The 21,985-nt window shown below is 49.6% G+C and overlaps 1 protein-coding gene and 1 pseudogene across 1 annotated transcript; one reads left to right on the forward strand and one right to left on the reverse strand.

The window, feature by feature from the left end:
• Positions 1 to 544: 544 nt before the first annotated feature.
• On the reverse strand, positions 545 to 10,138 carry LOC722977 (golgin subfamily A member 8M). The gene is made up of 19 exons (XM_077938785.1): positions 10,112 to 10,138; positions 8,958 to 9,077; positions 8,309 to 8,368; positions 8,046 to 8,126; positions 7,155 to 7,193; positions 6,846 to 6,893; positions 6,673 to 6,757; positions 6,468 to 6,577; positions 5,354 to 5,440; positions 5,141 to 5,248; positions 4,868 to 4,955; positions 4,371 to 4,489; positions 3,939 to 4,007; positions 2,512 to 2,587; positions 1,991 to 2,079; positions 1,681 to 1,781; positions 1,501 to 1,598; positions 1,255 to 1,410; positions 545 to 1,115 (listed from the first exon to the last, which is right to left on the reverse strand). Exons 1-19 carry the CDS (start codon positions 10,136 to 10,138, stop codon positions 934 to 936), a joined length of 1,743 nt encoding a protein of 580 aa, XP_077794911.1. The 3' UTR covers positions 545 to 933.
• A 7,681-nt stretch (positions 10,139 to 17,819) lies between these two features.
• Positions 17,820 to 19,001, forward strand: LOC100428169 (uncharacterized; annotated as a pseudogene).
• The last annotated feature ends 2,984 nt before the right edge of the window (positions 19,002 to 21,985 follow it).

Here is a 21,985-nt window from a genome sequence, read left to right on the forward strand (position 1 = left end):
TTTGTGCGACCACCACAGCAGGCGCCACAGAAAAGGCAAGTAGGCAAAGTAAAAAGAAACTTTATTAGCTAGCCAATGTGAAAGAAGAAAGGGCAAGTTCACCGGTCTCCGGAGGTGGAGGCCAAGGAAGTCGCTCTGGCATTCTGGGGCGAAGTTCCTGAGTCCGCATATGAGGAGGCGCGGAGGAAGTTCGCGCTGCCTGTCTGCCCAGAGCGGCTTTATGTCTTGGGCCTGGGAGTGGGCGGGCAGTAGGCCGGACATGGGCGGGTCGGGCCCTGTGGTAGGCGCGGCCAGGTAGGTTTCGGTTTCCTTGGTCGGACATCAGGTTGCACCTGAGCAGTTGACCTGTGTCTTTCCCAGGCGCAGGAAAGTTGGTGATGAAGAACCCGGAAATACGCCATCTTAGTCCCTTTTGTTCTTTGTTTCCCTCCTCCCTCCATCCAGACACTCACGGTGGCATATTACAAAGTAATCAACAGTGACACTTGCAGGTAAACCACATATTGAGCGAATGAAGAGCTCACTGTGATTTAGATCAAATAGTAGAACATAAGCAAATTTTATCTGAATTCTGTAATGAACATAGATGCTGCAATAACATTGAAAAAGCAAGGCAGCCTATTCCAAACCAGCGAGAATAGTTTTGTGCAAACAGTGGGTCTTTGTGTGTTTGAACTCCCACCACGTAACGGCAAACTCAATATACATGCTAATGACCTACAATTATGAAATTAAAACAGAAAAATGCTAAAGGATGCCAGAGTGAACCTCAGTGAAAGGCACAGAGACCCACTCTTTTAACTTTTTACAAATAAACTATAAATTAGAAACACAAATAATCATTCAAATGAAGGAAATGAATTGTGTAGGAGATTAACCCCGTAACTTTCTTTTTTAAAAAGGTCTTGAGCAGCTCTTTGATGACGGTGATGTTTATCTCCTCCTTCTCGGCAGCCAAGCCCAGCAACAGAACGGCACAGAGCGGCTGCTGCCCAAGCCTGGGTGCTCCTGGTGCTCCTGCGTGATGGTCTGTGCAGCAGGGTTGTTGTGGGGAGACCCCTCCGTGGCCTCGTGAGCTGGCTCCTGGCTGTCGGTGAGGCTCATGTCACAAAGATCTTTGGAGAGAGGGAGTTGGGAGTTTGGAGACAGTGAATGGGGGATCTGAGCACAGTGCAAGCCCCGCCCGTCCCCCCCCCCCCCCCCCCCCCGGCACCCCGCTCCTGCCTGCCCGCCCCGCCTGAGGGCTCTACTCACCACCATGCTTGTGGGCATCCCCAGTCTCCTGGGGGGCTGGGGCTCCTGGACCGGGCTCCTCAACAGGGTTCTGGGAAGAGGTCAGGAGTTTGCTGTGCTCGTTGTTCTGGTCAGCATAAGCTGCAACATCATCTCCTGCAGCGCCAGCAGCTTCACCTGGAGGGAGGGGTGCTCAGCCCTCACACCGCTGCCGGCGCCCTTCACGCCCACCCCACCCCACCCCCGCAGAGATGTTACACACGCTACCTTCATCTCCTCCCTGTCCTGGGCCAGCCTGATGATGTCCTCCCCGTGCCGCATCTTTGACACTGCCTCCTGGCTCATTTATAAGGTGACGAATTTTCCTGCAGGAGGACAGGACTCAGACGCTGGGGCCCCTCTGAGGGCCCTGCAGCTCCCCCTGCCGTGCCCTGACCTCCCACTCACTGATGGCATCTCTCCCTCCAGTAGTGGATGAACTGAACTTCTAGTTTCTCCACACGCTCTCTCAGGTCCGCCTTCTCCCCCAGGAGGTCCATAAGGCCGCTCTGGAGCCAAAATAATGGGGTCACATCTCGGCAGTGACCTGCCCCACCCCTGCCCTTCTTGGCCCATGCCAGCACTCACTCACCTCCAGCTTCTCCATGACTTCCCGCAGGCCCCGCTGGGGCTCCCCGATCACAGACTCGCCCCCAGTCCCTGGGGCTGGGACCACAGAGGAAGGTGGTAAAATGGGTGCGGGGGGAGTCAGGCTCACCATGGCCTCCCAGCTCTCCTGGTCCTCTGGGACGCTCGGCATGGGCCGAGGTCCCTCCTCCTCCTCACTGTCCAGATGTCCTCCATCTCCTGTGGGGAGTGGCCAGAGGGATCCTCAGACAACCCAATAAGGGAGGTACTGTGGGCCCACCTCTGCCTCCACCCTCACTGGGTAACCCTGAGCTAGCCCCTCCCCAGAGAGGAATGAGCTGCTGTTCTTTATTTTTATTTTTAAGAACCAAGATCTTGCTATACCGCCCAGGCACAGTCCCACTACCAGTTGGTGTGGGAGATCTGACCTGCTCCATTTCTGACCTGGGCCAGTTCAGCCATCCTTAGGCAACTTGGTGGCCCCACCGCTCCCAGGAGGTCACCATATTGATGCCGAACTTAGTGCAGGCACCCGGTCAGCATAATGACCAGCTGTTCTAAAGATCTCTTCCAACTCCTCAATCCTACGCTGCTAACAGTCCCCCCTTCCTCCTGGGGCTCTCTCCTCTTCCTCTGAGTGGTCTCCCATACCTTCCCCAGGGAGAGCCATGAGGCTCAGTTGGTCCTGCAGCTGCTGATTCTGCTGCCTGGCAGCCTCCAGGTGCTCCTAAGGGGCCAGGAAAGAGTAAGAAGGCATGGAGTTTGCCAGGTCGTCCCCCTCATGGCCCCGTCCTCAGCAGGTCCCTCCCCTGGGTCTCCTACAACTTTTGGCGGGCCATCTCGGCCACCGCTTTGCCCCAAGCTTCCTGCTGCTGCAGCTGGTTCATTAGCTGGGTCTGCTGCAGTAACTGCCTGTGCAGCGCCTCCTTCTCAGAGGTCAGCTGCTGATAGGTGGCCACCTGCTGCTGATAGGTGGCCACGGACTGCTGCAGGTGACCCAGGTAATGGTCTGGGTGCTGCTGCAGACTCTGAGCCTCTTGGCTCTTCAGCTCCACCTGCAGGAAGACCCTGGGTGTGAGGGCACATGGCGGCTGGCTTCCAGATTCTGGACTCATCAATAAGGTAGTGAGGGCACTGTGGGGCTCTGTCGTCTTCCCAGGCCGCTGGCCCCTTGCTCCAGGCCTAAGTGACTGCCTCCCTTTCCTAGAACACCATGCCTTCTTCCTCAGCCTCAAATCTCATACCCTCCTTCACCATTTAAACTGTAGGCCACAGACTGGTGGAAAAGCAGTGGGAGCCAGCCGCCATCTGCTAAGCGTGTTAAGAGGCCTAGTGCTTTCCATGTATTATCTCATTTAATCCTCAGCACCTCTGTAAGGAAAATGCTAACTTCCCTTTGAAGTTAAAGAAACAGAGACTTAGAGATGCAAAGTACTTGAATGGTGACCAGTGGAACTGAGGCTGGAATCCAGTTTTAATCTAAGGATCCTTTTTGTTTTGTTTTGAGACAGAGTGTCACTCTGTGGCCCAGGCTGGAGTGCAGTGGTGCAATCTCAGCTCACTGCAACCTCCACCTCCTGAGCTCAACTGATTCTCGGGCCTCAGCCTCCTGAGTAGGTGGGATTACAGGCATGAGCCACCATGCCAGGCTACTTTTTTTTTTTTTTTTTTTTGTAATTTTAGTAGAGATGAGGATTTACAATGTTGGCCAGGCTGATCTTGAACTCCGACCTCAAGTAATTCTCCTGCCTCAGCCTCCCAAAGTGCTGGGATTATAGGCGTGAGCCACCGTGCCTGGCATAAGGAGCCTCTTATCCCACTGTCTGTTCACCTATGATTGGGGGGCTCTATGCCTCTAGCTGGGATGATGATGTCCAGACCTGGGAGGAGCCCAAGGCTACCCACCTCTAAAAGTCAGAGGGCAGGAAGCAAGAAACAGTCTCAGGACTGCCCTGGAGGGTGGTGGAGTCACCTCCCCCAGGCTGGAGCTGCTTCTGGCCTGGCACCTCCCATCCCCAGAGGCTGGTGCCCGCCTCCTAGGCCTTCTTGGATGGGGTGGAGGTTACCGTCTCCTTTACCTCACCCAGCTTTCCCTGTAGCTCCTCTATTTGCTGCTCCAAGTGCAGTGCGCTCTTGTTCTCGTTGTTCTGGACAGAGAGAAGCAATCAGCAGCCACCCACTGTAACTGGAGACCCCAGAACTTGGTGTCTGCCTCCCACGGCACGGGGAAGGGTGGAGGCAGGTTAGAAAAATCATCCCCTCTGTCCCACAGCCACCAGAGCAGGGCTCTGGCTCACAGGTGCCTTTAGAAGTAACATTTCACATGAGGGCTACGTTGCCCCATTTCACAGGTGGGGAAACAAAGGCCTGGAGGGCTGGGGAGGAGGACAGGCTCTGCAGGTGGGGCAATGCAGCAGCTCCTCGACGCCGCTCTGTGGCTCGGGCAGCTGCTGAAGCCTCTCCTCCTGCTCCCGAAGCCTCTCCTTTAGTGTCTGGTTCCGGAGACTTACGTGTTGATGGTTTTCCACGTGGGCCTGGAGCTCTGCTGACACCCTCTCTAGTTCCTTCCTCAGGTGCTGCAGCTCCTCCTCGGGGGGCACTGCTGGGGGCTCCGGGGGCAGGGGTTTAGCTGAGAAAGGAAGTAGACAATAAGGGACTCTGGATTCTCCAAAACCAAAAAAAAACAACAAAAACCCTCCTCTTGGTGCACAGCTCCTCTCAGGCTCCCCAAACTTGGCCTCACTGCTAATGATTCCTCGCACCCCGATGGTAGCCAATCTTCCAACCACTTTCAGATGGAGAGCACTGTGGGTGGCTGACAATGGGCCCTCTGTGCTGATGGGGACACTGAGGCTCACACAGATGACAAGACTTGCCGTCTCCTGGCACAGACCTCTTTCCCTCTGCCTCAAAGCCCTTCCATCCACCCACCTCCCTGGGGCATTCTAAGCCCCCCACAGCCCTCTGATGCCAGGCCTGCTCCCAGGTCACACCAGCCCCATCTTACCCATCCGGTTCTTGAGTTTGGACAAGCTCCTCTCCAGCTTCTCCACCCGACGCATGTCATCCTTCTTCTCCTTCTTCAAGGTGCAAACCTGCCCAAAGCACAGGGGGAAAGGGCCCTGGAGAGAGGGGCTGGTGGCTGCCATCTCCCTCTCTCCCCCACCTCCACAAAGCCCAGACCCATGACCACCTCTTGCTGTACTGTTCCCATGTTACAGATGCTTAGAAAGATCCAGTGACCCATCTAAGATGGGGGAGCTGAAGGATCAGATCTCACCTCCTGTGACATTTTCTTCATCCTCTGCTGCCACCGGGCCCTCTCTCCTTTTAGATGTTGAACATATTCATCTCTCTCTAGATGAGCTTCTTTTAGCGACTCCTTCAACTGCAAGAATGGGCACAGAAGTTAGGAAGGGCTGTCACTGGTCCTCACCTGCTCCTGGCCACCTGGGGTCATCTTGCTTCCCTCCCTTCCTCTGCAAAACCTCACCTGGGTCAGCTGTGCTTTCAGAAGTGCCTGCTCCCGTGTGGACCACTCTAACTTCCACTCCATACGTGCTTTCCTGTGGCTCGAGGACTGGATGGTGAAGAGTGAGAAGTTTCAATCTGGGGAGCCTGGGCCATTCCACACAGTGCCCCTTAAAAGAGCTAGGGCTAGGCTCAATATACAACTCGGTCAGTAAACATCGAGGCATTTCCAAGCGCATGGTCTGGTTTTTAAAAGAACTCAGTAAAGTTGGAAGGGACAGGGAAAGAGATCGAATTTACAGCTGGCTAACAGAGGCCCAGAGAGATCACATAATATTGCTATTGTTATTACTGTTATTACTACCACTGTCTGAACCTTTATGGAGTGTTTCACCAGGCACCATGCTAGCAATTCCCTTTAATCCTCACAACCACCAAAGGAGACAGTTACTATGATTCCCTCTATTGTGTAGATGAAAAACCATGGAGTATTTGAGGTTAAATGCTTGCCTAACACCACTTAGGCAGAGCTGGGATTTGAACACCCAGGTCTATCTGATTCTCTCAGCCCATTTTCTTGCTGGGGTTGAAAGCACAGATAGGAACGGGAAAATTAATCTTTTGTTCAGTTTTTGACACGATGATACCTTTGCATAGTCCAAAACTCAGAAGGTACAGAAGGGAAGTATCTCCCAGCCACCTTGTTGCTCTCTCCCGAGTGTTTTTGAACTGTTGCAGACATGTTTTATGTATACTATCATAATATGTGCACACACACACACACGTTTCCTCTCTACAGAAATGGTATCATACTAAAGGTACTCTTCTGTACCTTCACAGAACAAGTACCCAATACCCCACCTAGGACTTGGCCAAGACCCCAGCCAGGTAAGGGCAGGGCAGGCACTTGGCCTCCAAGCTCTGCATCCAGTGTTCACCCCCCACCGCGCCCCCCAACTCACCCACAGCAGCTGACTCAGCCCCAGGCTGCCTCTAACAACCACATACAAAAACAGCAAGAAATGGCCATGCTGCCTCCTGGGCAGGACACTCCATCCTGCAGAAGGGACCTAGGGGCTCACTCCTCCATCTGCGAAGCCAGGCTCCCAGGGGACGGGGCAGGTGGTTGGACTCACTGGGTTCGCCTTTTTCTTCTGTGTGGCGGTGACAGCAGAGAGAACCTGCTCCAACTCTCCTTTACGCTGCAATGAACATTGCAGGCGATCGGCCAGATCCTTGGACTCCTCTGTAATGAGAGAGTTGAGATGGGGCCCAAAGGACTCCCCCTAAAGACCTGTCAAAGTGCCAGGCTGAAAGATGACAGGGCGCCCAGATTCCCACCTTCAAAGTATCTGAGCGAACGTTTCGCGTGAAACAGGTCCGTACTTAGTTTCCCTTTCTGTACGTTCAATGTCTGGATTTGAACCTTTGGGAGAAAAGCCAAGCAAGTGCTGGAAGAAAAGGAAAGAAACATTCCCCGGAGGACAGGAGAAAACTTCACACCCTCCACTCACCTGTAGCTCCCTTTCGGCTTTCTGTTTCTCACTGTTTGCCTTCTTTTCCTATAGGAAGAGGAAGACAGAGCTCTTACCAGGGGGAGGCAGAGATGGCACAGCAAGAGACATGCCCCCAGAATGCCACCAATGCCCCAGGACAGGCCCACCCATGGGACCAGGTTATCAGGGACCCTGTGGGGATGGGGTGGAATCTGAGGGGTGAGCCTTCTTCCCCAGGCTGGGAGTGGGTGAGATGAGACTGGGGCCTCTACATCTGAGTGCCCCCCAAACCCAGCCGTCATGTCGCGAGCTAACAAATCACATTACTTCTTCCAGCTGATGTTCCACTTGTTTCTTCTGTTGTTTCTGTGGGGAGAGTCAAATTAAGGTGAGGGAGGGTGGCCCCTCAACTCTATTCCCCAGGCCAGGAAGCGGTAGGCAGGGGCCAGGAATGGATTTTAAAGGCAAAGTTCTCAGACCCAATGGGAACACGAACTGGTAAACTCTCCTCAAGCACCCAAGGACAGAGGATTCCAGTCTTTGTTGGTTTTCACCCACAGCCACAGATCTCAAAGTCTGAATCTGGAATCTCTTGAGAGGACAGGAACATAAACCTCTAGAGATGGAGTTTGAGAAAGGCCCCCCTTCCGCCTGCTTGTGATTTAGAAAAGTGCGTTCATTCCATAAACATTTACTGAGCACGAACGGGCCAGGTACGGTTCTTCACAGCAGATATAGGATGGAAAAGGACAGTTAGGAGCCCTTGGCCCTGAGGTTTCCATTCTAGGTGGCCTTTAAATCTCGGACTCTCAGAGCTAACAGACACCTTTGATACTCACTACCTCCTCTGGAAACACGAGTCCAGAAAGGAGAGGCGGCTTGTCCAGAATCAAAGAGCAAATTAGGGTCTGAGCCACAGCAGAAATACGGGGCCCCTGACAACCAGTCAGGCTCGCACTCCCCCGAGAGGCCACAACCCCAGGGCGTGTGTAGCAAGGACTCGAGCAGGGGTGTGTGGAGAGGAGACAGTCGGCAAAGAGGGCAGCAAAAGAACAGCCATGCTGCGTGCTCTGGGGTCCCTCCAGGTGAGACCTGAGCACCCCAGCTCCCTATTTGTCCTTGGCACCAGGTCCGCCAGCCCCTTTCTTCAGGGCCCCAAGGGGAAACTGGAGCCCAGGATTGGCAGTGTGGAATCAGGAGACCCCACAGGACTCTTACCAAGGATTTGATGGTGTTCTTCAGTTGACTGATTTTGACGGACCTCGAGTCCAGAGCTGCTGCTAGTTCTTGGGACGGGCTCTGAGGCACATGCAGAGAGGAGGAGGTGGAGGAGGAGTCGTGGAGAGGTAGAGAGAACAATCATTAGGGCTGGGGTGTGTGTGGGCTATCTCAGCTGGCAGAGGGGCACCCAGTCCCCGCTGTGGGAGGAGGTTGGAGGATCGGCCTGCAGGGTCACTGCACCTCTGCCCAGAGCCTCTTACCTCCAGTTCCTTCAGGGGAGCAAATGATATAGGGCTGTCTCCGAGGATACCCGTTGCTGACTACAAGAGATGAGAGTGCACATGGAGATGTTCTTTCCCCCTCAGTGTCAGAGCCCTCTGACTTCCTTTCTTCCCCATCAACTGGCAACATTTTCTTTTCTGCCTATCTTGGACCCTTTGTCCCATAACTCCTTTGTGCCAACTTCTCTCATGCTTTTTATCTCCCCACCATCCCACCCTGGGGCCCTTTCAGTGAATCCTGATGACAAGTGGCTGTTCTCATTGTCCTGGCTTCCCCTTGAGACTGGGGATGAGGAAAATCGAACAGCAATGACCATATCCTGGGTGTCCTGGGTGTTTACCGCAGGCCATGTACTAGGGATTAGCATAAAAACAACAGTAACAAATCTCATTTAAACTTCACAAATGGAAGTCAAACAATAACACCACCGCTATTATACAGATGTGCAAAGAGAGGCCCAAAGAGCTCAAGCAACTTGCCCTAAATCATATCCCTAACAGATGGAGAGGCAGGATTCAAACCCAGAATTCTGAACCAGTACCCAACAGTCTATCCACAATCTTAACTATTACCCTCTACTGCCCCTTGTGCCCCTTGTCCCCAGGAGCGTGGTCAGCCAAGACTCACATCCCCAGGTGAGTGACAACCACCAGAAGTGGCTGTCTCAGGGACACTGCCATTTGTTTTCCCGTTCTTCTTCGCTCCTGCTGGACCACCAGGGCTGTTTCTCTGCCAGTATTCTTTTAACTGTGGGAAAGAAGAGCAGTAATACTCATGGGAACCATCAGCCCCTACAGCCACATCCTCCTTACAGTTTTTACAAAATACTCTATACACCATCTGATTTAATGACACCAACAACTGTACAAGGTGCTGTCACAATCATTTAGTGACTGAGAGGGATTGATATGGATAGGGAAAAAAAAAAAGAAGAAGAAAAGAAAAAGGCGATACTGGAACTTTGAAACTCAGTCTTCTGACTCCAAGCTCTGGGGTTTTGCCAAGGATCAGTAGCTGTCAGGGACCAAAACCAGGGGCAGAGGTAGAAAACTAAACATTAAGTAGGCAGGAACTGGTTGCCATGTGGTTTAGTCATACATCCTCACACATCTGTTAGTGTGAAGAAGTGCACCAGTACCTCTCAAACTTTTTTTTTTTTTTTTTTTTTTTGAGATGGAGTCTCGCTCTGTCGCCCAGGCTGGAGTGCAGTGGCCGGATCTCAGCTCACTGCAAGCTCTGCCTCCCGGGTTTACGCCATTCTCCTGCCTCAGCCTATAGGCGCCCGCCACCTCGCCCGGCTAGTTTTTTGTATTTTTTAGTAGAGACGGGGTTTCACCGGGTTAGCCAGGATGGTCTCGATCTCCTGACCTCGTGATCCGCCCGTCTCGGCCTCCCAAAGTGCAAGGATTACAGGCTTGAGCCACCGCGCCTGGCCACCTCTCAAACTTTTATATCAATATGTCCTCATGGCAGAAGGCAGCCTTTCTGTTAAATCTGGGAATTTATCAGAAAGAGGACAACCCAAACCTCATTTCAGAGAGAAGTCTGATATACTCTTAGAGACCTATGTGACTGTCATCCCTAAGTACATTAATGTCTTTTCTCTTGATCTCAAGAGAATCAAGGGAACCTGATGCTTCAGAAAGATGTCCCATATTCATCCTGTGGCACTCAAAGTACTGCAGGATGAGATAATATGAGGAAGATTCAAGCTGTCAAGTTCAGTTTCCCGAGATCTATTCCTCAGAAGATGAGCAAATCTCACTTCAGAGACCACTGACTGAAGGGCAGTCTGGTCCCAGAACCATGGAGAAATAGAATATGAGGTGGAGAACTCAGAAAAAATTGTTAAAATCTCTCTGGAAAGTAGAAAGCTGGGAGAAAACCAAAACAAAACCAATTCTCCCATTGCCACCCAGAGATACTGTCAATGTTTTGCGCTCACAGGGGAAGTGTAGGCTTTTCCCACTGTCAATGTCGATGTTAAGGGAGTGAGGCAGCCTGGAACCCCTTGCTCCTAGGTCCCATGGTCTCCATTCCCCTTCCAGCTGGAAATTTGCGCTATGACCAGAGGAACCAGAAATGGGGTGAGAATGCTTAGGGGACTGGGTCATAAGATCAAAGGCCGGTCTTCCAGTAATGACAGTTTCTAGGTGGATTGTGACATCACCACATTCTACTCCTCCAGGTCGGGGGGAGGGACCACATCAGTAGTGTGTCCGAGTCACTGCTCCACAATGGAGGAGGGAAACACAGGGTTGGGACCCAGGTCCTTAGAGACGCCAGTGCAAAGAGCCCAGGGAGGGTGACCTTGAGGTAGCAGGAGTGGAGGGCAGAGTCTGCAGCAGGGAGCCCCAGGAGTCACCAGCGTCCCAAAGTCCCGTAGTCCCAAAGTCACCCAGGGATGACTGGCAAGGGTGGGGCCTGGGGCTGGGGGACCCAGGTTCTTGGACACGTGAGCCCAAAGAGCCAAGGGAGGTCAAGCTTGGGGCAGCAGGAGATGAGGGCCCATTAATGGAGTGGGGAGCCCCAGGAGTCACCCGCCCAAAGTCACCCTGAGGTGACTGCCGAGGGCAGGGACAGGGCTGCTTGCTGAAGGGGTGGGGCTGACTGACAAAACTTTGGTGGGGGTAGCCCAGAGGCACTGGGGTGGGGGACCCAGTCTGGTGTGCCTCAGAAGTGGTATGGACTCTGGCAGGAGTCTTGTCGTCGGAGGGCATCTGTGAGTGGGTTGGGGGGCCATGACCTAGTGTGTTTTTACCTTTTTCTTGGCTGCTGCCAATTTGCTCTCTCGAATTTCTCCTGCCATGGCAGGGTAGGGAGGGAGGCGGGGTTGGGGCCACATCAGCAAAATCCCAGCGAGCACTGATCAACACCTCCAGTCACCAACCAGGTTGCTGTGCGACTGAGCCAGAGGAGGCGTAACCAGGGCCCCAGTAGAATGCGGAATAGGGGTGTGGCCTTAATGCTCCAAGCCCATTGGTCAATGAGAAAGATGAAAGGGAAAGGGGGTGTGGCCAGACAGCAGCATGGCCAGAGGGACCTGTGGCTCACAGGGAAATCTGCCCACGCAACCGCTGTCCCCACCCAGTCTAAGACGGGGAGAGGCCACCCACTCTGGGAGAAGGGAGGGGCTGGCTTTTGCTTTAAAAGCTTTAAAACTTTAAAAAATATATGTGTGTGTACTTTATATGTGTGTTTTTCAGTTTTTGTGTATGTATCTGTTCCTCCAGTGTTATCTTCATGACCCAGCTTCTATTCAAGGTCTATGATTTTGGCCTATATTTTTCATACAGCACAAAAATTACCAGTATTACGTTAACTGAGATACAGATCATATAAAAATGGAAAATCCATAGCATGCTTGATGGTTAATGAAGCAGACTATATTATTCAACATTCCAATAAGATAAAATAATCACAATGGTTTCTCTCGTTTGGAAAAATGTTTCTCTTATTCTTCTATGTTATTATTAAGATTTTTTTTTTCTTAAACAAAAGACATGTTTAATATCTGTAAAAACCAAAGCTTTTGGGCCAGGGGCGGTGTCTCATGCCTGTAATTCCAGCACTTTGGGAGCCTGAGGCAGGCGGATCAGGAGGTCAGGAGATTGAGACCATCTTGGCTAACACGGTGAAAAGCCATCTCTACTAAAAGTACAACCAATTAGCCGGGCATGGTAGTGGGTGCCTGTAGTCCCAGCTACTTGGGAGGATGAGGCAGGAGAATGGTGTGAACCCAGGAGGCAGAGCTTGTAGTGAGCCAAGGTCATTCCACTGCACTCTAGCCTAGGCTACAGTGCAAGACTCCATCTCAAAACAAACAAACAAAACAAAACAAGGAACTTCTATTTCTCTCACTTTCTAATATTATTTTAATACGTCCTCCAGGGATTTCACTAACACATATTTTAGACCTCATTCTGATCTCCCTGTCCCTGCCAAGCCCACCAACTTCTGCCCTATCAACTATCCTCATGTCTCTCTGTGTAACATACTGATTTACTTTTTGCAGAGAATCATCTAACCAATTAATTATTTCTTCTCATGTCTAATCCATCCACTGAGTCTCTTATTTCAACAATTACATTTTTAATTTTATTGTATTCAGAGAGAGTGTCTCACTCTGTCACCCAGGCTAGAGTGCAGTGGTACGAACCTGCAGCCTTGGCCTCCTGGGCTCAAGTGATCCTCCCACCTCAGCCTCCTGAGTAGCTGGGATTATAGGCAGGTGCCCCACACCCAGCTAATTTTTTTTTTGGTGGTGGTGGTGGGGTATTTTTTGTAGAAATGAGTTCTTAGCATGTTGCCCAGGCTTGTCTCCAACTCCTGGGTTCATGCCATCCTCCCACCTCAGCCTCCCAAAAAGTGCTGGGATTTCAGGTGTGTGTGTCACCATACCCAGCTATGTATTTTATTTCTGTAAGTTCTATTTCATCCATTTTCCTTTCAGGTCTTCCTCATCATTTCTGGTGGTCTTACTGCTTGCTTAATTTTATGAATGAATTTGTATATATTTTTATATATATATTAGATTTCACATGTAACTATTTTCCCACAATTTTAATATTTGAAGTTTGTGTTCTGTATCTGATAATTCCAAAAACTACAGTCTTTGGGAAATATATTATTCATTATTTTTAACAATTCTCAAACATGTTGGGTTGACTACTTGAATGTTATGATTTATCTGAATTCATAGTTGCCTGCTTTTAATCTTTGGCAACCTATAGGCTTCAGTTAGAGAAAACTTCCCTCAAAAAGTATTGGTGTCTGCTTTTGATGAGAGCTGTGGATACAACTAACATAAGCCCACTTTACCACCATGCATAATGCTGACATTCTCTTAGATTCTCTAGGAAAATCTCAGGATTACACAAGGTTTTCAAATTTGCCTCCCCAAACTTACTCATTTATACACAGGAGACTAGACTGCTTAGTATTGTTGGTGACTCCCTTCCTCCTACCCTGGAAAAAACAAAACAGATCTCTCATCTGAATGTGATCACAGACTAGGAAATTCTGAAGGTGAATAACTGGAGGCTGTGGTCAGCAGGGAAAGACAGGTGTCTTTCCTGACCACAGAAATAGGTCAGAAGCTGCCCTAAAGGCTGTGTGCTCCAGCATTTCACTATTTAGCTCAACAATCAGTCCCTCCATAAAAGTGAACAGAAGCTTCTTAGAGCACCATGTGGCCTTTATACCAAAAATTATTGCTAAAAGTCATGGTCATGGTAAAGCTATGGCTTTGGAAGACTTTCTCGGTAATGTCCTAGAATTAAGGTTACAGCCTGCATTTCATGTTAACTGAACAGAAAACCGGCCTGAACAACATCCTTCTGTCCCATGGCGTGCTCTCAGCTCCTCTCGGTTGGGCCTTGGGCAGCCAGACTTTCTGGTTTTAATCTTTGCTCTGCTGCCTGTGACCTTGAATAAGTTACCTACCTTCAGTTACCTCATCTACAAGATGCAGATATTAGTAATACCCTCTTTTTAAGTTATTAAGAGGATTGAAAGAATTAATAAAAAGTAAAAATTAAAAAGACTTGGTAAGCATAGGCACAGAGGGGAAAAAAAAGTAAAAATCAATCCATAAATAAAAAGACTAGTGCCTAGCACATAAAAGTTCATCAGGAATTAATTCCATAATATGAACTCAATTTTGCAAAACTTCAAAGTACATATAACTTTTAACTTACTAGGGTATACATACCAATAATAAATTTACAACTGTCGCCATGTTTGTCTTCAGTAAATATAACAAAGACTAAACAAGCAGGTACTAAATCATTAAGTGATTATCAGTTAGTATCTGCAATTTTCCTATACTTCTGTTTTTTCTATAGCTCGTCTTTGCAACAAGAAGAAAACAAACCAGGCCGGGCGCGGTGGCTCAAGCCTGTAATCCCAGCACTTTGGGAGGCCGAGACGGGCGGATCACGAGGTCAGGAGATCGAGACTATCCTGGCTAACATGGTGAAACCCCGTCTCTACTAAAAATACAAAAAAAAACTAGCCGGGCGAGGTGGCGGGCGCCTGTAGTCCCAGCTACTCAGGAGGCTGAGGCCGGAGAATGGCGTGAACCCGGGAGGCGGAGCTTGCAGTGAGCTGAGATCCGGCCACTGCACTCCAGCCTGGGCGGCAGAGCGAGACTCCGCCTCAAAAAAAAAAAAAAAAAAAAAAAAAGAAGAAAACAAACCAAATGAAAATGAAATGAATTCTCTCAAAAAGAATTAAATCAAGACAGGAAGAAGGCTCACAAAGTAATACAAAATATATCTTATGGTTTATGTAAAATTCTTAAGAGAAGTACCTTCTTTGCTCCAAGCTGCACTCTGGCTTTGCCTTTGAGTCAGGAGGCATTTCTTTGAACAATGACCAATTATCGAGTAGGCACTGCTTCATCCCTACAGGAAGAACAAAACATCTCTAGAACACAGCAGCATTCCTGATTCCCACTTGAGAAGGCCTAACAAAATGGCATATGCCTCAACAGCAGCAGATCGGTGTTTAAAGTCTGGAGACAAGGGGGAAAAGTAAAATTGGAACATTTCTAGAATCTCACAAAAAGCAACAAACCAATTTTCTCAGTGCCCAACACGAGCAAATTAGAACCTTAAATAATGGTCACTCTTAATGCCTATCCTGGCATAGATTCAGCACCAAGTACAATCTCATTTTTCCGGTTTACCTTTTTCATCCTTGAAAGTAGGAGTTATGAAAAAAAAAACACTAAAATTTCTTTAAGAGAACCTTCTACTTACAATCTAACTTACATAATCAAAACACTCTATTGAGGGTGAAAATTGGGTATTATAAGAAAATAATCACCTGTTTTGTGAGAAGTTTCATGCATAATGCTCCTCCACCCAATACACACCTTAAAAAGAAAAAAGAAAACATACAAAATTATCTCGAGAATTATTCCTGCTTAAAAAATGTCTACACGTCATTACTAAGAAAGTATGCACACAGTAAAGATGAAAAGAGAACATGCAAGCATGAACATAATTGTTAGAGATACAGGACTATGGGTAACTTAAAAACTCTATTGGTATTACTCTCATGTAATTGCTCTGAAATTGTAGTCAATTGTTTGAAATGGCTCTTGGAACAAAATAGTTTGAAATTTTTGTGATGTCAAAAACTAAGAAATTAGCCCTAAATGTTCCAAAGAATAGGGGCAGAAGAACATGTTCCCTTAAATGGCATTGGAGGATTCTTTACAACTCAACTTTCTCTCCCATCCTGTGATGGCCAAGTTTTTCCTCTGACAATGACCTTACCCTATCCAGAATATGAACATCTGCATGGTTTCATGGTTAAAATTGTTTTTACTTATTCTGTTGTGAGAATCAAATGGTTCAGACCATGCAGCTCCTCTCTGGGACTCCTCAAGTCCTTTCTAGGTCTGAAGACTGTTTTCTGAACCCAAGACAGCTTCTGGGGATGTATCAAATCTCCCTGTAGAAAATTATTTAGATCAGGCCGGGCGCGGTGGCTCAAGCCTGTAATCCCAGCACTTTGGGAGGCCGAGCAGGGTGGATCACGAGGTCAGGAGATCGAGACCATCCTGGCTAACACACTGAAACCCCGTCTCTACTAAAAAATACAAAAAACTAGCCGGGCGAGGTGGCGGGCGCCTGTAGTCCCAGCTACTAGGGAGGCTGAGGCAGGAGAATGGCGTAAACCCGGGAGACAGAGCTTGCAGTGAGCTGAGATCGCGCCACTGCACTCCAGCCTGGGCGACAGAGCGAGACTCCGTCTCAAAAAAAAAAAAAAAAAAAAAATTTAGATCAAGATGTTTTAACCATAACTTTTTCTCAAACAAAATAATTTCATTTCTCCTTTACTGTTATTTTAAATTTCAAAATACACAGATAGCATGCCTAAAATAAAATCAAGGGGATGACAGTTTTAGAACACAAACTGTGGTAATTTTGAAAACACAAAAGCTAAGACCACTGATGAGGTCTATGTGGACACCAAGTCCACCACAACCTGTTCTGTCCACCGGGTCTCTGCCCACCTTTCCCTTGCCTGAGATTCCTTCTGCCTCCTACCCTTCCAAATGCTGCATTTTCCCCCGGAAGAGTTGCCAAGACCACTCCAGCCTGCACATCTTCCATTCCAGCTAAGCAAAGGCATCCTTGCACTGACTAAATCAAATTACTCTGTAGAGAAGGCATCTAAAAACTTCTACTGTAGACTATTCACCTTAATAATTGTTATGATGACATTATTCAACAATAAAATGAGGGAAAGAAGTCCTCCTCACTCCCTTATCCTGGAGAATCCAAGCCAGTGTCTTTCCCACTTGCTTTGCCCAAACCCTGATACCTTTCAAAGTAACAGTTTAATGGAAAGGAAAGAAAATCTAAAGAAAAACTCTCCAAAAAATTAAACTTGGGCAAAGAATCATGGGATTAAAAATTTTTACTCTTTGTGTGTCTGATTTCTGAAACACAGAAATCTATCTTCCACTCCTTAAATCTGCCACTGGGCTAAGAGAGTATTGTAAAGAATGTACACTTACTGATTTAACAGAATTAGGACCTCCAGGCACTCACTGAGATTTTGCTTCCACAACCACTCAAAGTCTAGTGATTAGTTAATGAGTTAACACTACACTTGATCTTCACATTTTGGATATGCTGACGGTAGACAGGGACTTGTTTTGGGAAAGGAAGTATACAGTAGACATTGCTACCCATTACCCAGCCACCACCACCTTTCCTTTAAAGTACCCCACTCTTCCTTTAAGGTTGCAGAGTCTCAGAAAGTGGGAAGAAAGGAAGTTTTTGCATTTTCAGGTCAAAAGAAAGTACATTTGTACAACCACATAATACCTCTGCAAAGGTTTCTTGAAATATAACACAAGACAGAAGTACTTCTAGCACCTCCACAAAAAGTAGGATAAGTAAACTTTTCCTCAATATACACTTTCAGCAGCATCGACACCTAAAAGTGGTCGACTCTACTACTGTATTAAGTTACATTCATTTTGTCAATATGTGTTCCAAATTCCTACTGCTCTTTGTCTCTGAAGGGTTCCTGCTGAATATTGAAACAGTTCAATAATACTAGGGAAAAAATTCTTAATAATCAAAGTAAGGTTCACCTAAGGATAATAAGCTACATATACAGACACAGTCAGATTTCAACTTTAAAAAAAGTTGAGTTGTCAAAGTTGTACAACAAACACTATCCTAAGCTTAGGCTCTTCTGGCATTTGATTTATAATCTCTGTAAAGAAAAGCCAGTCAGAAAATGGCACATTTTGTATGATTCCATTTATATGAAATGTCCAGGATAGGCAAATCTACAGAGATAGAAATTAGATCAGAGGTTTCCGGGATCAACAGTGTGGGAGATGGGTATAGGGAGTGACTGCTAATGTGTATGGGGTTTCTTTCTAGGGAGATGAAAATGTTTGGAAATTGGGTAGTGGTAATGTTTGCATAACTCCGAATATAGCTGGTGGTGAAGATGAGGGAGACGCCCTCAGGGTCAGCCGAATGCCTGAGAGGCAGGACAGGCCCAAAGGTGAGCAACCTGAGCACATCAAGTGGGCTCAGAGCTGGTGCATGAGCCCCACAGCCTGCAGAGCAGCCCTGGACTCAGGAGCCCGCTCGCACCAGCCCGTTGGGACTTTAGAGATGTGGGTCCAGCCTCTCCTACTATTGCAGGGCTGGGGCCTGGGAGCTGCAGATTCTGTCCCCACAGCTGCCTTAGACATGCCAAATGGGCTGGGGCAAGACACACCCCTCTCTATGAAATGAGCAGTCAGTCCAAATAGATGCACTAAAGAAGGGCTGTGGGATGGACCCAGCTGTAGCCTGGGCTACAGACAGGCTTCCATGGTACTCAAGCAGCTGGCCTCTGGGGTAGCAGCCCCTGGTATGCAAGGCAGGACTCAGAATCTAGGTCAAGCCTCCACAGGAAGGTCATGTCCCCTCTGGAGTGCCCAGGCACTCTGCAGGAGGGGCAGCAGGCAAGAGGTGCGCTAGGAGCACGTTTCACAAGGTGCCTAATATTGCATCTGCTCAGATGGGCAGCAAGTTGGAAAGTGGATGCAGTAGGTACGGTGGCGGCTGCTCCCCACAGCCAGGAGTCCAGCCCAGCACCCACCTGAGTCTGCCTCAGTCCTGCTCAATTGGGTAATCTATGTTCTGGGCCCTCTGGGCCCTCTGGGCCCACCCACAGAGGGAGGGCTTTGGGGCGACCAGGTGAGCTGGTCCTTGTGGGAGGATGTAACCGACTCCTGAGCCTGGCGAGCCAGGAAGCCCCTCGCCAGCATCCCCAACCCCACCTCTCCAGCCCCCTCATTCCCTGATCCTCCCATCTGCTCCCCTGCCCCAGCAGTTTCCTCTGCTCACGCTCTTCTCTTTTCCTGCTCCCAGGCTCGCCTGGTCACGTGATCTTCACTCTCCTCTGAGTCTCCCTCTTTCCAAGCCGCCTCCACTCTACTTGACACATTCTCCTTTAAGACACCAGAGTACACAAGCTCAAGTCCCTGCACCTCACCATTACTCCCAGACATGGGAGGGAGATGACATGAAGAACCAAACGCCACTTGGCAAGGGCTCTGGGGTATGCAGAGGGGCAGATCTGAGGCTGTGGAAGCTCCAGGGACTCCCTGCAGGAGGCTGCATTTCAGCTGGCTATTGAATGTGGCTCAGAGCTGAGACCTCTCCTTGAAGCTCCAGACCAGGAGCCAGCTGCCAGCTGGACCCTCCATTTGGTGTCTCGGAGAAACCTTGCACTCTGTGGGTCTAACTCTGAACCCAGAAAAGCTCCCCATCTCAGCCCTGTCTCTTCTGAGGGAAAGCCTATGACCCAGTTGTGCACCACACCCACATTTGAGTCAGGGGCTCCTGCCCCGCACTGTGAGCACTTTGGATAAGCCAGTGCCGAGGGGGAAAGAGCTCTGAATGTCAAACCGTGAGTTTCAACTCCACCTCCAGCTCTGAGAGCTGTGGGCAGGGAAGGGCGCTAGTCCAGTGTGCTGTAGAAAGACCAGTCTGCCACTGTATGGCACATGGATGGCGGGGACAGAGTGCGGGTGGAGAGAACAGAAGGTGGACAGGGCGGGGGAGGCAGGGTCATGGGTGTAGCTGTAGAGATGGGAGGACAGACAGGATTTGGTGGCCACTTGGATGAACTGAGGGAGGAGTCTGGAAGAGACAACTAGTTTTGTATCAGATGTGTAGAGCGTGGGATGCTGTTCATTGATTGAGGGAGGAGGAGGAGGAAGAGGTGTGGCATGGGAGGAGGTAGCTGAGCTCTGTCATGAATGTCATTTGAAGTCCCCAGGGAGAGCCAGGCCCGCCAGCGCCTTCATGCTTCAGCCGGCCCTCGGGGTGCCTGTGCTCCCTGGCCCTCTCGGCTCCCGCTTCTTAGCTGTCAGCTGCAGTGGGGGACAGATGCACAAGGGCCCAGCATGTCTGTGTGTTTAGCCAGGGGACTGCCATGTGGCCCATGCCGAGCAGAAGCTGATGGACGACCCTCTGAACAAAACTCATTACAACAACCTGATCCACCCAGCCACCAGCTCCTCACAGCTCATCTCCATCGAGACGGAGCTCTCCCTGGCCCAGTGCATCAGTTGGTAGGTGCAGAGGACACGTGTGGCTCAGGCTCAGGTGAAGAGGCAGCTCATGTCCAAGCCCCAGGCAATCAGTGTCCGGAGGAATGAAATGACTAGAGTTGACTTAGACTCACCAATGCATGGCGGGGAGGCTGGAGGAGGGTCCATGAGGTTTGTAGGTGTCCAATATTTAATGCGGTCATGGTTTTGTTAACAAAGAAGAAACGAGGGTGGGAGCGGGATCACCAATGGCTAGGCAGCCAATGGGCCTGCATAGACTCTGGTCCACTGAGTCTCCAGCACGACCATAAGCTTCTCCTCCTCATCCTCCCAGCCCCACCCTACTCTCTCCCCCAGCTTGCTCAGCAGGTGACCTTACCGACTCCCTACTTGTTGGGGGAAATAAGAACCAGACTGGGGGAACTGATGGGTACAGAGGCCCAGGTGTAGGGGCAGGACCCAGGGCAGTGCAGCCCCTACTGAGCCAGGTGGGTGAGGGTCTGGAGAGTGGGCATGGCTGCTGCAGGCATGGAAAGGAGGCACAGATGGCGGCACTCCCAGGGACCACCGTCAGGGTCTCCATATGTGGATGTGGGCAGAGGTGGGTGCTGAGGGAGGAGGTGCAGGGAATTTCTCATCTTCTCTCCACTGCCTCTGAGTTGGAGATGTCAGAGGGAGCCATGGCCCACTGTAAACTAACACAGTGTCCCCACCCACAGGGTTAGAACCCCTCCCTTGGAAGCGGCTCTGAGGGGAGCAGTCACATGTGGAGAGTGCAGGGCGCTGTGTCCAGCCAGGGGAAGGAGGACACCAAGGGGGTTGACCCTCCTCTGGCCAGGTGGCTGCCTTCTGACACACCAGCCTCTCTCTCTAGCACGGTGGCCCCCACACACTCAGCCTGTCAAACCTACAGCCCTCAAGAAGGCTTTGGCCAAATGAATGAACAGCTCCGTCTCCCAGGAGGAAGCACAGCTGAAGGATGTGGAGGGCAGTAGAGTTGTGGATGCTCCGCCCCCTGTCTCCACAGTAGGACCAGAAAGAAGGGGGCTTTCAGCCAGGCTCTCCCAGGCTGGGGTCTGAGTGTCACTGTCCAGCTATTGGCTTCTTGCTAATGGGTGAGCCCAGCTGCTCCTGTACAGCTGCCACCCTAGTGAGGGTGAACCAGCCGGCAAGTGACATTTCTGATAGTTTGGGGTTACAGGAAAGATTAGGTTGTGGGCTGCCGGGCCAGGAAGGGGTGTTTTTTTTCAGGGTTTGTTTATCTATTGACTTGATGAGGGAGGGTTATAGGTACAACCAGTTTAAAGATGGAAATTTTGAGAGAGCAGGCAGGGACTTAGTGCTGGGTAAGGGAGGCAGGCTTCTCAAAGCAGCTCCTCTGGGGAGGCCAGAATCCTGTACCAATGTCCTCAGCACATTCATCAGCTGCTGGGGGAGTGCCGGACAGGGTTAAAGCACAGGAGAACTTTCTGAATGATAGGAATGTTCTATATCTTCAAAGGAGGTGGGTAACATGGGTAATGCATTTCTTAAAACTCATCAAAATGTAAAGCAGATCTGTGCTTTTCTCTGAATGTGAATTATACCTCAAATTAAAAACATTTTTAAAAATACAGATGGGCCAGACGCAGTGGCTCACGCCTGTAATCCTAGCACTTTGGGAGGCCAAGGAGGGTATATCACCTGAGTCAGGAGCTCAAGACCAGCCTGGAAAACATGGTTAAATCCTGTCTTTATTAAAAATATAAAAATTAGCCAGATATGGTGACACACGCCTGTAATCCCAGCTACTCAGGAGGCTGAGGCAGGAGAATTGCTTGAACCCAGGAGGCAGAGGTTACAGTGAGCAGAGATCATGCCACTGCATTAGAGCCTGGGCAACAGCGGGACTCCATCTCAAAAAAAAAAAAAAAAAAAGACATGAAGGTTTTCACTGAAGGCAGAGTAGCTTGTTATAGATTAGCCTCCCACAACAGCAGTTAAAAAACCTGGACAAAAATGTGTCCCCCACCAAGAAAAACTATTTGAAGGTAATTGGAGACCTTCGATTACCTTCAAGCCAGGA

This window comes from Macaca mulatta, chromosome 7 (assembly GCF_049350105.2).
Source record: "Macaca mulatta isolate MMU2019108-1 chromosome 7, T2T-MMU8v2.0, whole genome shotgun sequence".
Taxonomy (NCBI): domain Eukaryota; kingdom Metazoa; phylum Chordata; class Mammalia; order Primates; family Cercopithecidae; genus Macaca; species Macaca mulatta.

Coding starts and splice junctions, on each gene's coding strand:
- LOC722977 (XM_077938785.1), bottom strand. CDS start 10,138: ATGGTTCTGGGACCAGACTGCCCTTCA. Junction 4,490..4,867: donor CAAACTCAAGAACCGGATGG/GTAAGATGGGGC, acceptor TTCCTTTCTCAG/CTAAACCCCTGCCCCCGGAG. Junction 1,411..1,500: donor AGGACAGGGAGGAGATGAAG/GTAGCGTGTGTA, acceptor CCCTCCCTCCAG/GTGAAGCTGCTGGCGCTGCA.